General features: G+C 41.5%; 1 protein-coding gene across 1 annotated transcript; it reads left to right on the forward strand.

Annotated features, from left to right (window-relative positions):
• Positions 1 to 3,295: 3,295 nt before the first annotated feature.
• Positions 3,296 to 12,089, forward strand: amotl2a (angiomotin like 2a). Its single transcript, XM_058403148.1, has 11 exons — positions 3,296 to 3,471; positions 4,270 to 5,029; positions 5,127 to 5,319; positions 6,523 to 6,667; positions 6,810 to 6,896; positions 8,562 to 8,857; positions 8,948 to 9,147; positions 9,236 to 9,337; positions 9,441 to 9,607; positions 9,954 to 10,115; positions 10,372 to 12,089. The coding sequence occupies exons 2-11, from the start codon at positions 4,314 to 4,316 to the stop codon at positions 10,455 to 10,457; spliced, it is 2,154 nt and encodes a 717-aa protein (XP_058259131.1). The 5' UTR covers positions 3,296 to 3,471; positions 4,270 to 4,313; the 3' UTR covers positions 10,458 to 12,089.
• The last annotated feature ends 497 nt before the right edge of the window (positions 12,090 to 12,586 follow it).

Raw genomic sequence — 12,586 nt, forward strand, 5'->3', positions numbered from 1 at the left:
TTATGAAATACATGAACAAATTATTTTAACATCAGTATAATCAACATTTTTTTTTCATTCTGTTTAGAATTAATGAATGAATATGACTTCTTTTCAAATGTAGCTCAATCAAATGTATGTTTTAATGACTTTAAAACATAATTTTAAACATAATAATGCACATGAATTATTTTTTATGCATATGATCTCCATTATGTATCATTTAAAGCATGGAAAAAGGAGTAAATTCTGCTGTTATGCAATCTCTATCCCTTATGGATATGGATACACAAACACAAGCATGCACGCACACACACACACACACACAAACACACACACACACTGCTGCTATTGTGTGGTGTACATGTGGCAGCTCAGGCGTTCAAGCGTGCAGAAGTGTTGTTTGTAGAGAAAAGCCTAATTAAGTAGAAAATGTGAGCACCCCTCCTCACCCCGCTTCTCCTGGCCATAATAGCCGACACACCGACCCCCTTTGCTCATGCTAATGTGTGGAATGCAGCCATTTCCTCCCTGTGGAGGAAGACAAAGAGAGTCAAGGTCGAGGCAGTCGGGTCCATCTTTCTCTCACCTCTGACCTATCTTTGCCGGACAAATGATGTCTTGCATGTCACTGTTCATATTAGTAGTAATTCCTTAGAATAATACAATTATATGAATATAGCAAGTTTCAAAAGGCAAGGTGAGGGCCTCATCATCATTACCTGCCAACTGCTCACGTACTAAAGAAATGGATTGTATATGCAGTAATGATTATAATTGCTAGATAGATTAGTAAAACTATGCGGACTGGATCATTTCACAGGCTTGTGCAGTGATTCACATTTTACTGATGGTTAATCATTAACATGTGGACAAGTGTAATTCAAAAGACTGTAAAATTGAACGGTATGTGCCTGTCTCTGAGCACACACTTTAATGTGTTTACTTTTGTAAGATAAATGAACTGAATACATTTGACGTGTAATAGCTTACCACTAAATTCCCCCTTCACATATAATTGGTTTTTGCTTTAGTTTTACACTGGAGCTTCAAGGTTAACCTAGCCAACAGGCTACAACATTACAAAACACCTAATAAACAGACAACGGTAATTCACATAGCAAAAAACAGTCAGAATCCCACTTTTTCAGGACAAATTTATATTTCACCTAGCAAAAATATCAGGAAGGAGCCATGGCACAAAGTTTCCAGAAGGACTTTGACATGTGTTCATGTACTTCCAATGTGATATGTATAACTATAACTATTTGGGTTCAATAAAGTATCTATCTATCTATCTATCTATCTATCTATCTATCTATCTATCTATCTATCTATCTATTTTAATGAAATCTGCTTTTTAAAATAAAATAAAAAAAATCTATGTATATTGAAGCGAGAACTTTGACACACAATGCTAACCTAGTAGCTATAACCTCCCCCTACTTGTTAGAAACATTAGCCTTTTAGCTGCAGCACTAAACTAAAGAGGCATACAGACAAAATAGTAACTACTATTTGAGCTTCCTACAATAATGACTAAACTGTCCAGAGATATGTTATTCCACCCTTCATAGATCAGTTTGAAAATGGCTTCTTTTGAGTTTTGGCTAACATTCAACAACCTATAAATACCACAACTGTGTTCCTATAAACACCACAATTGTGTTTACAGGATTAGATCTTATTATTATATTGTAAGCATTTATTATATACCACTGTACTATGTAAAACACAGATATATATAAATTCTAAACTTTATTTTAGCTAATTTTTTAACCTGCTACACAAATTGTTCACTTTTTTCCAGTCAGGTATTTGTGTTTGATCGGGGTTATAGTCCAGCTTTGCATGCTGACTGGAAACATATCCCTTGACCAGTGTGTACCTACCCATTCAGGAAACTAACTACACACAAGAACAAGTGAGAACTTTCTACATAGCTGTTGTGCACAAACCATGTGCTTTCATTCAGTGTTGAACCTGCTCATGCCGTGTGTTTGTTGGTACAGTTTGCTGTCCCTCAGGCATGTTCTATGTGACTGCGAGACTGAGATCAGCCTCAAAGTCATAACTAAGCTCATTCGATAACATTTGGTTCTATGAGAAAGAGAGCACATAAATGATGTTGAATGGAGGTGGTGAATGTTTTTCAATGTTGCATATATGTAAATGATGGAGCAGTGGGTACATGTGTGTGTAAATCGTATCAGGATGTAATGGGGGGTTGGACTGCTCAGGAGCAGATGGCAGACCACTCGCTGTAATGTCTGCCTTGGGGATAACAATACGTCTCTCTGAAAGCTTATTAAGGGGGTGGGCTATTTCACTCTATGGACAGCTGGCAGGCAGCATGCCTCAAACACACACACTACACATACATGTGCACACACACACACACAGACACACACACTCCCCTCTGACTGTCTACACAGACACACACTCAGCAATCAACTGGCATGGGCCGATTAAAATATTCACCTGGAAACAAAAGAGCTTAAAATCAGTTCATTATCTGTTTTGTCATTTATTGAACAGGACACCACAGAAGTCATTCAAAATCTAATATTTTTAGTTCTGGAATATGGTTGAGAACCCATTATCTTTCAGTAACAATAGAAGAGTGGAAAGAAACCTTGATTGAATATAACCTCGAGAAAAAAGATGATTCCTTTAAAATCTGTTTTTTTAAGCGCTAACTAGCATTCATTCTTTATATATATATATATATATATATATATATATATATATATATATATATATATATATAAAACCTCTTTGCTAACAGCCTGGCAAAACAGGAAAGGAAAAGTTAGTTGACTGTGTGTAAAAGAACTGTGACACTTTAGGTATTTTGTATAAGACGTAATGGTTATTATAGTACATGACGCTGCAACAGAACATGAAGACACCAGATCTTTCACAGCAGATGATCACTTTATCTCTATTGTGTCTTATACATAAAATCATAGCACAGTTATTATACATACTGTGTATACAGTCGATAAGCTTTTCTTTTCTGCTTATTCTGCTATTAAGTTTAAATTAATCAATAAACGACTTGTGTTTTGCAGCAATTCAGCAATGCTTCATTTCGAGCATTTTATTATTATTATTATGATCATTATTAATATTATTATTATTATTGTTACAGCCTTTCCAGGGAAAGTAGTAAGTGCGGTGTGGTACTGGGCCCCTTTGTGCGCGCGCTCCGCCCCTCCCCCCTCCTCTTCGCGCTCCCGCGGCCGCGTGTTGCACCGGTGGGGGCGCGCGCAGCTCCGCATTCCAAACATTCCAGACGCGGCGAACAATCGCGCCTCGCGCTTTATTAGTGGCGCAGCTCGCCGTGCCTCACTCTATCGGAGGAGCTCAACGGGGAAACACCAATGGAAATATATACTCTTCGTTTACTCTTCGTTTAGGATTATATTCTTCAGCAGTTATTAACGCCGTCCTCACCTCTGTATAATCCGTGATGAGACTGTGATTTCGGTGAGTTTTCTTTTTATTTATTTATTTATTTATTTTAAATGGAACGAGTCGCTCAAACTCCAGCAGCTTTTCATTTTTGTGTTGCTTCACAAAAGCCAAAGCGTGCGATCTTAACGATGAACTTTATAGTTCCGGTTACAGATGTTTTGTTTTGTTTTTAGATTAAACTAATAGCAGAGGCTGTAGTGCAACATCTGGATCAACGTCTTGTTAATTGTTTGATTACTGTTTATGAACCTTGCTGAATAAAAATGAAAGAATTTTTCAGTGGTTTATAATGGAATTTCCTCCCTGGTGTTCATTGATGGCACTTTAATAGTAGTCCTAGGTATTTTCCTAAATGTTTGTAGTGTGCTCCGAGAATAGAAATTTAAGTCTTAAAACATGAGTCAAGTGCCGACTTTGTGTACTCTGGATTCTGGACAGAATCTGGATTATAGTTATAATTCGCTTTTATTACAATTATTATTTCTGTATAAATCAACTATGTATGTTTTCTCTAATTAGTGCCTTTTTTTTACATTAATCCGTGAGGTATAGTAGAAGGTGAGGCAATGGAAAAGAATTCGCAAACGTTTGCAGCAGGAAACAACTGACGCAATGACTGAAATGTTACTCACTCTCCACTAATGTCCTGAGCTCCAATAGTATGCTGGATATTTTTAAACTGATTTTTTTGCACAATAGGTCCGTGATATATAAAATGCATTTGTTTTGGATATTTTCAGACTGTCCACAATGCAAATTATTTTATTTATTGTGCAGTACTAACTAGATGTTTTTCCTATGCTGTTCCAGATTGACCAGGAAAAATAGGGATATTGTGCAACAAATTGACTGAGATGAGAACTGCAGAGGAGTCGTCAGGCACGGTGCTGCACCGGCTCATCCAGGAGCAGTTGCGTTACGGAAACCCTACAGACACCCGCGCTCTTCTGGCCATCCAGCAGCAGGCTCTTCGTGGAGGTAGCAGCAGTAGTGGTGGCGGCGCTGGGAGCCCACGCTCATCTCTGGAGAGCCTCACACAGGAGGAGTCGCACTTCCTTCAGACGTCCATGCGTCAGGAGCCACAAGGACAAGAGCACCAGAGTGACTACCAGCACTCCGAGAGCTCTGCGTGCCATCTCTATCAGCTCCACACAGAGGAGCTGCCCACCTACGAGGAGGCCAAGGCTCACTCACAGTACTTGGCTGCCCAGAGGGTCCAGGTTGGCCTTCAGCAGACTGGTCCAGAGATGCTCAGCCCAGATTCAGGACTTGAACAGGACCAGAACATGTGGGATATGAAACGGGAGCATGCTCGTTCACTGAGCGAGCGCCTCATGCAGCTGTCTTTGGAGAGGAATGGGGCTCACGACCAGGTGTCTATGAGCTCGTCACACAGCTACCCCCAGCTGTCCAGCAGTGCTGCTGCTGGTATGCATGATGGGCCTGATCACCGCGGGCCACCCCCAGAGTACCCATTTATGGTCAAAGCCCCTGGATATATGCTGAGCCATTCTCAGGAGAATGGACTCTATTACAGGGAACCTCCTGCCTTCCATTCTCAGCATCACAGGTAAATAAGCTAGCATTCACCCACCCTACAGTACAACACATTCCACATTGTATTCATCAACAATTAATCAAATCTGCCTGTAAATGTTTTTTATTAGGTACGTCCAGGCCCAAACACAGGTGGCTCGACAAAATGTCCTGCCTACAGTGACCCCTGCTGGCCAGGAGGTCATAGTTGGAGGCTATAGTATCTCTGCTCCCAATCCTCAAATGGAGCAGCTGATTAAAGAAAATGAAAGGTTGAAGAGGGAAGTGGAGAGTTACAGTGAGAAAGCGGCAAGACTGCAAAAGGTAATTACTTGGTAATTGCTAAATGTCCTAAACTGGCAGCTTTAAATATACCTTTTCCCCTAAAACATTTTCCTTTCTTCTTTATACTAGTCTTTTTCCTATTTTTATGCATGTGTGTACAGCCACTTTGAGTGTTGGGAAATTGCCATATAAAAGGAACTTGATATAGATGAAAGAATTCAGTGTCTTAATGGCAGCCAGCGTTCTACATTCCATGTGTCCAGTACAGAAGAGACATTTAATTTAGTTTAAAACACCTTAATTCTCAGTAACAGGGTGATGTATTTTAGAATATTGTTCAGTGTCCAAAGACATAATGAATTTACTCATGACTGAAATTCCTTGCATTATCCTGTAATACGATAATGCCAGTACCGAATGTGGAAATGCCATGGTAAGCCAAGGGAGAAAAAAAGTAATTTACCTTGGCTACCGGTTTGCTGTTGTCCAAAAACGTGGGTTGCCTATAATCATACAGATTCTCCAGAGCAGACCTTGCTCCTCTGGATCAATAGGCCATAAATTGAACGAAAAGGAGGGGCTTTGCTGAGCTCTTTTGAGGTTTCTTTTGTCTGCCGGTTGGAGCAGATGTCTGAGCTCATCCCTGTGTCTCTGTGAGTGCAGAGGGGATTCTGGGCAGCATGCAGCTGACCAGTTGAACCTCACAGCTGTGGATTCCCAGACTGAATGGCCTCTTTCACTTTCATCCCCAAAGCATGACCCTGCATGCAAGCCTCTGTCTTTTTTTTTTTTTTTGCTGTGTTTGTAAAGCAGGCAAAGCAAAGCAGCATTGCTGTTCTGTACATGTGATTGATCTCTCTGGGACATGTAGTAAGTGTACAATGAAAGGCATGTCTTTAATGTATCCTGTTCCTTTGTTCCTTTGACTTGCCATGTCATGCAGAAGAGATGAGTGTGCAAACACCTGGGACGCATAAGTGCTTTTTTCTGGAATGTTGATTCAATTCCCAGTCCTCAAAGAGCCTGAGAATGATTCACTTGTAGGAAAACACAATGAGCATCGGAGCTGAGCACTTACTTTCCTGTCTCTCATTCTCAGATCTCAGCTCAATTACCTTTAGGTGTAACACATAAAGAGTTTCATTTAATCTTATTCAGGTGGCCACTGAGGAATTCCTGTGATCAAATGTAAAAAGAAAATATTTGACTTGAGGCTTCTCTCCCCCCCCCCCCTCCTCCCAGCTGGAGCAGGAGATTCAGAGGATATCCGAAGCATATGAGACACTTATGAGGGGATCAGCAAAGAGAGAGACCCTTGAGAAAACCATGAGGAACAAGCTTGAATGTGAAATCAAGAGACTTCATGACTTCAACAGGGACCTTAGGGGTAAGTTCTGTTTGGAAGATGTTTCTCATACATCATATAATCCTGTTCTGGGTTACAACATATTGTTTTACATTGCGCCATTGGCTACACGCTTTGGTTTCTGCCAAATATGAATTTACATTACATCTGTGTCTTATTTTAGACCGCCTGGAAACAGCTAATAAACAGAGAGCAGCCATGGAAGATCAAGACCATAGCCAGCATGCCATTGCCAAACTGGCTGAACAAAGTACGTAAAAAATTCAGTTCAGATGATTGTTCTTTTAATTTGTTGTTCAACCCGGGGTTGCTGTAGTAGTTTTTGTCATTACTGGTACATACCTTAACATTCTTCCAGCAACACTCCTCTACATGTTTATGATAGCTGTAATTCCTGAGAAAGCTTTTGTTTTGACAAATCACATTCCAAGATTACGCGCCCATTAGCATTGCAAAGGCCAGGTCTCCTGTGACAAATTATAGTGGCACGTTGAGTTGTGGCTCGTTTGTGGTAGCTGAGGCCCAGCAAAAGGGAGAACATGCTCTCATCCAACTAAGGGAGCTGCTCTCAGAACTTGAGAGCCAGCCATTATTAACAGCGTCAGTAAATGTGGCCTGGATTCCAGAAATATTTTCAGGTATTTTGGGCTATTCCATGCTCCTGGAATGCCTCCCACCCCCTCTGCACTGTGGAAGAGGCCCAGATCACCCTTCTGTAGAAGCCTAAGATACCTAGTCCAGATTTAAGCAATACCTGGCCTGCTCTCTTTCCTTGTTTGGGCATAGTGGTGTTAAAGAATGCAGAAACAGGCATGAAGTAAACAGGTATTGTGCAATGCTGAGTGAGGTATTCAGTTGCTGATGGCACTGGCATCTCTGAAGGGGTTCTGGTATGTTCTGGTATGTCGCTCACCCCCGCTGCTCGGGCCAAGCTGTTTGATTTGACCCTTTGTGAATTACAGCCCTTTCGCAAGAATGTTAATTTGGACCTTGAGCTGGAAAGTAATCTGCTCAAAGTGATCCTTAGTTTGTTATATAATGGAAATGCTTTCCCTCAAGTACTAAGTTGTTTGTCTAAAAGGCACCATGGCTACTTGTATAAATATTAATGTGTAAGTGTTGACATTTTTCAACATGGCAGATTCTGATATCTACTTTCAGAATCTACTATTAGTTCAAGAGAGGAGGTGATTCAGCGTCTCATATCTTGAAGCTACACATACGATAACACTCCTTTGACCTTGAGGAGCTTTTTCTTGTACTTGTTTACCACATGACCAAAGGCATTCCAGAGTCTCACTGGATATAAAGACGTGCCTGTGTGAGTAAGTGGATAAGAGGAAGTCTACATTCCATTCCTGTCCAGCATTTCGGGTCGTATAATCAGGGCTTGAGTACTGGGGAGAGCTGAATAACTAATGCTCTCTTTTGTTTTTTTCTTAATACCAGCCCCAAAAAACAAGCCATTGGAGGTGAAATTGTGTTCTCTCAATGCTAAGAGATGTTAAGTGCTAATTGGGTTGACTAAATTGTAGTTTAGTTGGTAGTCTGGGAATTTTGCCGGATCTCTGGAATGCTGGGTCAGAGGACAGTCCAGACAGACATGTGTAAATCAAGCAGTCGTCTTTTGTTCCAGGCTCCTGTGGGAAGATTGTCTCATAAGGATCCGTTAGAATGAAGCTGAGGCCTGTGGAATGCTGCAGGCACACCCTAGAACTTAAGTGTTACTATTCATTTTGTGGCCCTCTTAACAACTATGCTCAGTGTCTCTGCCACTGTGACGCAGTTCATTTCAAGTTGAGAACAAGAGGACACATGCCAAAAATGCTTCTGTAGTACATCTCAAGTAGTATTGTAAAAAAAACAAAAAACAAAACAGTTTTCATATTCTGTCTCTTTCTCGATGTATGTTTAGGTGAAGAGCATCAGCGAGAACGGGAGCAGCTTGAGCGTGAGTTACAGTGTCTAAGAGCTTCTGGAGAGGAGTGGTGTCGGCGTCGCGAGGTGCTAGAACAGGCTTTGGTGTCTGCTCAGACCCGGAACAGACAGCTGGAGGAAGAGCTGCGTAAAAAGAGGGCATATGTAGAGAAGGTGGAGAGACTGCAAAGTGCTTTGGCCCAGCTTCAGGCCGCATGTGAGAAAAGGGAGGCTCTGGAGATGAAGCTTCGTACCCGTTTGGAGCAGGAGCTGAAGAGCCTCAGAGCACAGCAGGTAAATCCTCACTCATCTTTTGGAATTAACGATCTGGCTTTTTATTTATTTAATTATTTTTAACTAACCATTTGTCTTTTTCATTTTCAGTGGCACTCTCAAGGCCAGCAGGCAATCAGCACTTCTACATCCAGTGTGAATGTCACCTCTTTGCAGCAGCGGCTAAGGGAGAGAGAGGAGCGCATCCTGGCTTTGGAAGCCGACATCACACGCTGGGAACAGAAGTATCTGGAGGAGAGCACGATGCGTCAGTTTGCCATGGATGCTGCAGCCACTGCTGCTGCCCAGAGGTGAGTGACAGTAAAAGAGTGCCTTCACAGGGAACTATCTTGATTTCCTGAGCATGACTGTAAAATATATTTTGCTCCTTTGTTGCAGGGATACAACCATCATTAACCATTCTCCCCGACATTCACCCAATAATAGCTTCAATGGAGTCTTGCCATCATCTGACCACAGACATCAGGAGATGGAGAACAGGTACTTTTTTATTAATTCACAGTTAAATGATAAACATTGTTATGCTACCAGACATAGTTTTGTTTATGACCATGACTTCAATCCATTGTGTTGTTTTGACCAGAATCCGAGCCCTGTATGCCAAGCTTCTGGAGAAGGATGCCATGATTAAAGTCCTGCAGGAGCGCTCACGGCGGGAGCAGGCTCGCCCTGAACTCGCAGGCCTTCGCCCAGCCCGATCCGTCCCCTCCATCAACACTGTCGCCACCACAACTACTGCACGGCCCAAAGGTGAGAGGGTCGGGGGTTAGCAGGCCAGGCTTAGAAATGCCTAAGCAATACCATGTGTACATTTATCCTGACAACTGGTTGTTTCTTCAATAGACAGCTATGTAAAGTTGCCCTGGAAAGAATGTGCTTTTCCAAAATAATGTTGCAGAGGCTGCCGTTGATGCACCTCAAATAGGCCTGGTCTTGTGAATCGGAATGTGTTTTCAACTCCCCATTCTGGAATAGACTAGCCAGAATAGATGGGGATGTCTACAGGGGAGCAGATGTGTTTAAGGGAAGGGTGGAGGAACACTTGTGTGTAGGAGCCAGCAATTAAACTGCTTCCTTTTTCTGTTTGCGTTGACAGGGAAGAGCCTCTCAGATGACCAGACGGCAGCCGTGACGAAGCCATCTGCAGCTCATTCGCTTGCTAAGGCCCAGAGCAGAGACTGTAGCACCCAGTGCGATGAGCAGGCAGAGTCTGCCATTTCAACAAATGCCCCCAAACACACACCTGCACCCAGCTCTGGTGTGTACCTGACAATGTTCTACTACTTGAAATACATTCAGAACATTATTTTAATGAACAAACATGACTAATTTTGGTTATTCGGTTAGTAGCTCCTTCTGCCTACAAAGACAACACGTTTTCCCTTTTAAACACAGCAGTTGAAAAGTAACCTCTAGAGCTCTGTACAGAGGGTTGGTTAAAGTGAACTCTCTCTAGCCTTTTGAGAAATATGTATGTCAACTGATGTACAGTTTTGTCCTGTGTATCTTTGCAGATGCTACTACAGAAAAGCCTCAGACCCAGACTTCTGTCAGTGCTACCAAGAATGCCGAGAGTGAAGTGGTGGAGATCCTCATCTAAAAACCTTGGAAAGAAACTCAAACTCAACCCAGTCTGATTCTGTCTCATTTACACATTCAGCTCGACGGCAATTGAATCTGTGAAAAATGTATAAGAATTGCCAAGCAAAATCTTCTCATCTTTAATGGTGCTCGAGAAGCCGGCCTGCTTTGTGATGGACTAAATGAGCTAAAGAGAGAGAGGAACCCCAGATTTCTGCCCAGCACAGAGAGGAGAGCTGAGCTCCCTTTTCCTAAAATAAAAGAGACAGTGCTGGGAAATCTCCCCTGGCTCACCTCCGAATCCGAGGTACTTGTACAGGACTCTGCAGAACTCCAAGAGGCTGCTGTGAAATGGCATAAGAACATATAAAACAGTATATCTGTGAGCTTTTTTTGCCATGCATTTTTATTTATGATAACTGCTGCTGAACTGTGTGTGAGGTTTTTTTTTATAGAGTGTTGTATGTGAGTAGGAACAACTGTAGTAAGACCATTTTTTTTGAATGTCTGTTATTGACACCCAACTGTCCAGTTTTCCTTGAAGCATTATCCAAGGGACATCTTAGTATAGCTTTCTGTGTAAGACTATATTCTGCATTCCTGGATAAAACACACAGTCACTTTGGTCACTCTGACCATTAAATGTCCCAAAAAAAGAACGATAAGATTTGCGGGAAGCCAAGTATAGTGTAAACCGGCAGGCCTAGGGTTACACCATTTACCAGAATAGTTTGGTAAATACCGATTGACTGAACTCTGACACTCCCTTTGACTAAATTAACATTACAGTTGGTGTTCTTATTATAATTGGCTGCCAGTGGGCTTCTCTCACACTGTTTTAAGCAGAGGAATGAGAAGCCTCCTTTTGTGGACTTAGGCTGCTGGGCACGTACTTGTCTCTTTTAGTGACACTTAAGAGATGTCACTCGTCTGAGGCGCAGAGGGGAAGCTGATGTTTTAAATGCCAGATTATCATTTTGGGCCTCTTACAGCATCTACTCAGCATGCCCCTGTCCTGACAACCTGACAATTTGGAGCTACAGTCTCACATGCCGGAATGTTCCTGCTTGGTGAAAAGGCTCTCTGCTGCCTGACCTCTAGCCTGTGTGAAATGAGTGGCATTCACGCTATTATTCTCTTTCTGGGTCTATTTATTTTTTCAGCGCTATGGTAGCTGGTTCTACCACGAACACTTAAATCATAATAGGGTTACATGCATCAACATCTTCATATTTGACCATGTTTTATCATATTGGTTGTTATAGTACTAATAATAACAAACCATACCTTTTATATATGGAATGCAGCTAAAATGGTAGTTGATATGGTATTATTATAAAATTGTTACTGTCTAACTTGCATTTCTATGGTCAAAGCGGCTGCGTGTGTGAGCGTGTGATGCGACTTTTCTAGTAAGACTAGTAAGCCTGTGTGGGATTTGATGGTAATTTAAGGATAGACACATATTTGTCCATTGTGGAAAGCCATTCTCACTCTAGACTGGAAATGTGGGTAAATCAGTATTGTGCCATGTCCTTTACTGTCACTGAATGCTACTTTTCTCCCTTACCCTGCCTCCAACACAAATTAGTTGCTGGCCAATGATTTGTAGTGGGAGGCATAATGTTTTACTCTCTACTTGGACTGTTTACAGAAAGGGCTGTTTGGAAAAGAAAAGATGTTAATATATTTTGTATGTTATTATGCCTTTATAGTATCTAGTGACATGAACATAATGCCAAAGATTTGCATTACAAATAAGTTATATAATAAGAATATTAGAACTAGTAAGGTCAAGTGTAAACACCTTGCTCAAACTGGTTGACCCATACTTAGATGTTGCTGTGAACTTCTGGAATGGGATTTTTGTATGCCATTAACATTTCATTAATTGAATAAAACTTTAATATATATTTTCAAAAACCTTGTGTTGCCTGGCTCTCTCTCTCTCTCTCTCTCTCTCTCTCTCTCTCTCACACACACACACTTGCTTGGAATGTACTCAGGGGAAGAAGGAGGATTGTTGTGCTCTGACCCACTGACTTTTTTTTTTTTTTTTTTTACCAGTGCAAGTCTGTACAAACTTCTCTAATCTGAGTCCCTCCATAGGCATGAATGGTATCTTTCACGGAACGCAAGAAAGCAGGC

Source organism: Hemibagrus wyckioides, linkage group LG11, assembly GCF_019097595.1.
Source record: "Hemibagrus wyckioides isolate EC202008001 linkage group LG11, SWU_Hwy_1.0, whole genome shotgun sequence".
NCBI lineage: Eukaryota > Metazoa > Chordata > Actinopteri > Siluriformes > Bagridae > Hemibagrus > Hemibagrus wyckioides.

Bases quoted from the DNA above. Each gene is read 5' to 3' on its own strand.
- amotl2a (XM_058403148.1), top strand. From the start codon at position 4,314: ATGAGAACTGCAGAGGAGTCGTCAGGCACGGTGCTGCACCGGCTCATC. The intron at 5,320-6,522 runs GTAATTACTTGG...CCCTCCTCCCAG, and splicing joins AAGCGGCAAGACTGCAAAAG to CTGGAGCAGGAGATTCAGAG. The intron at 9,338-9,440 runs GTACTTTTTTAT...TGTTTTGACCAG, and splicing joins CATCAGGAGATGGAGAACAG to AATCCGAGCCCTGTATGCCA.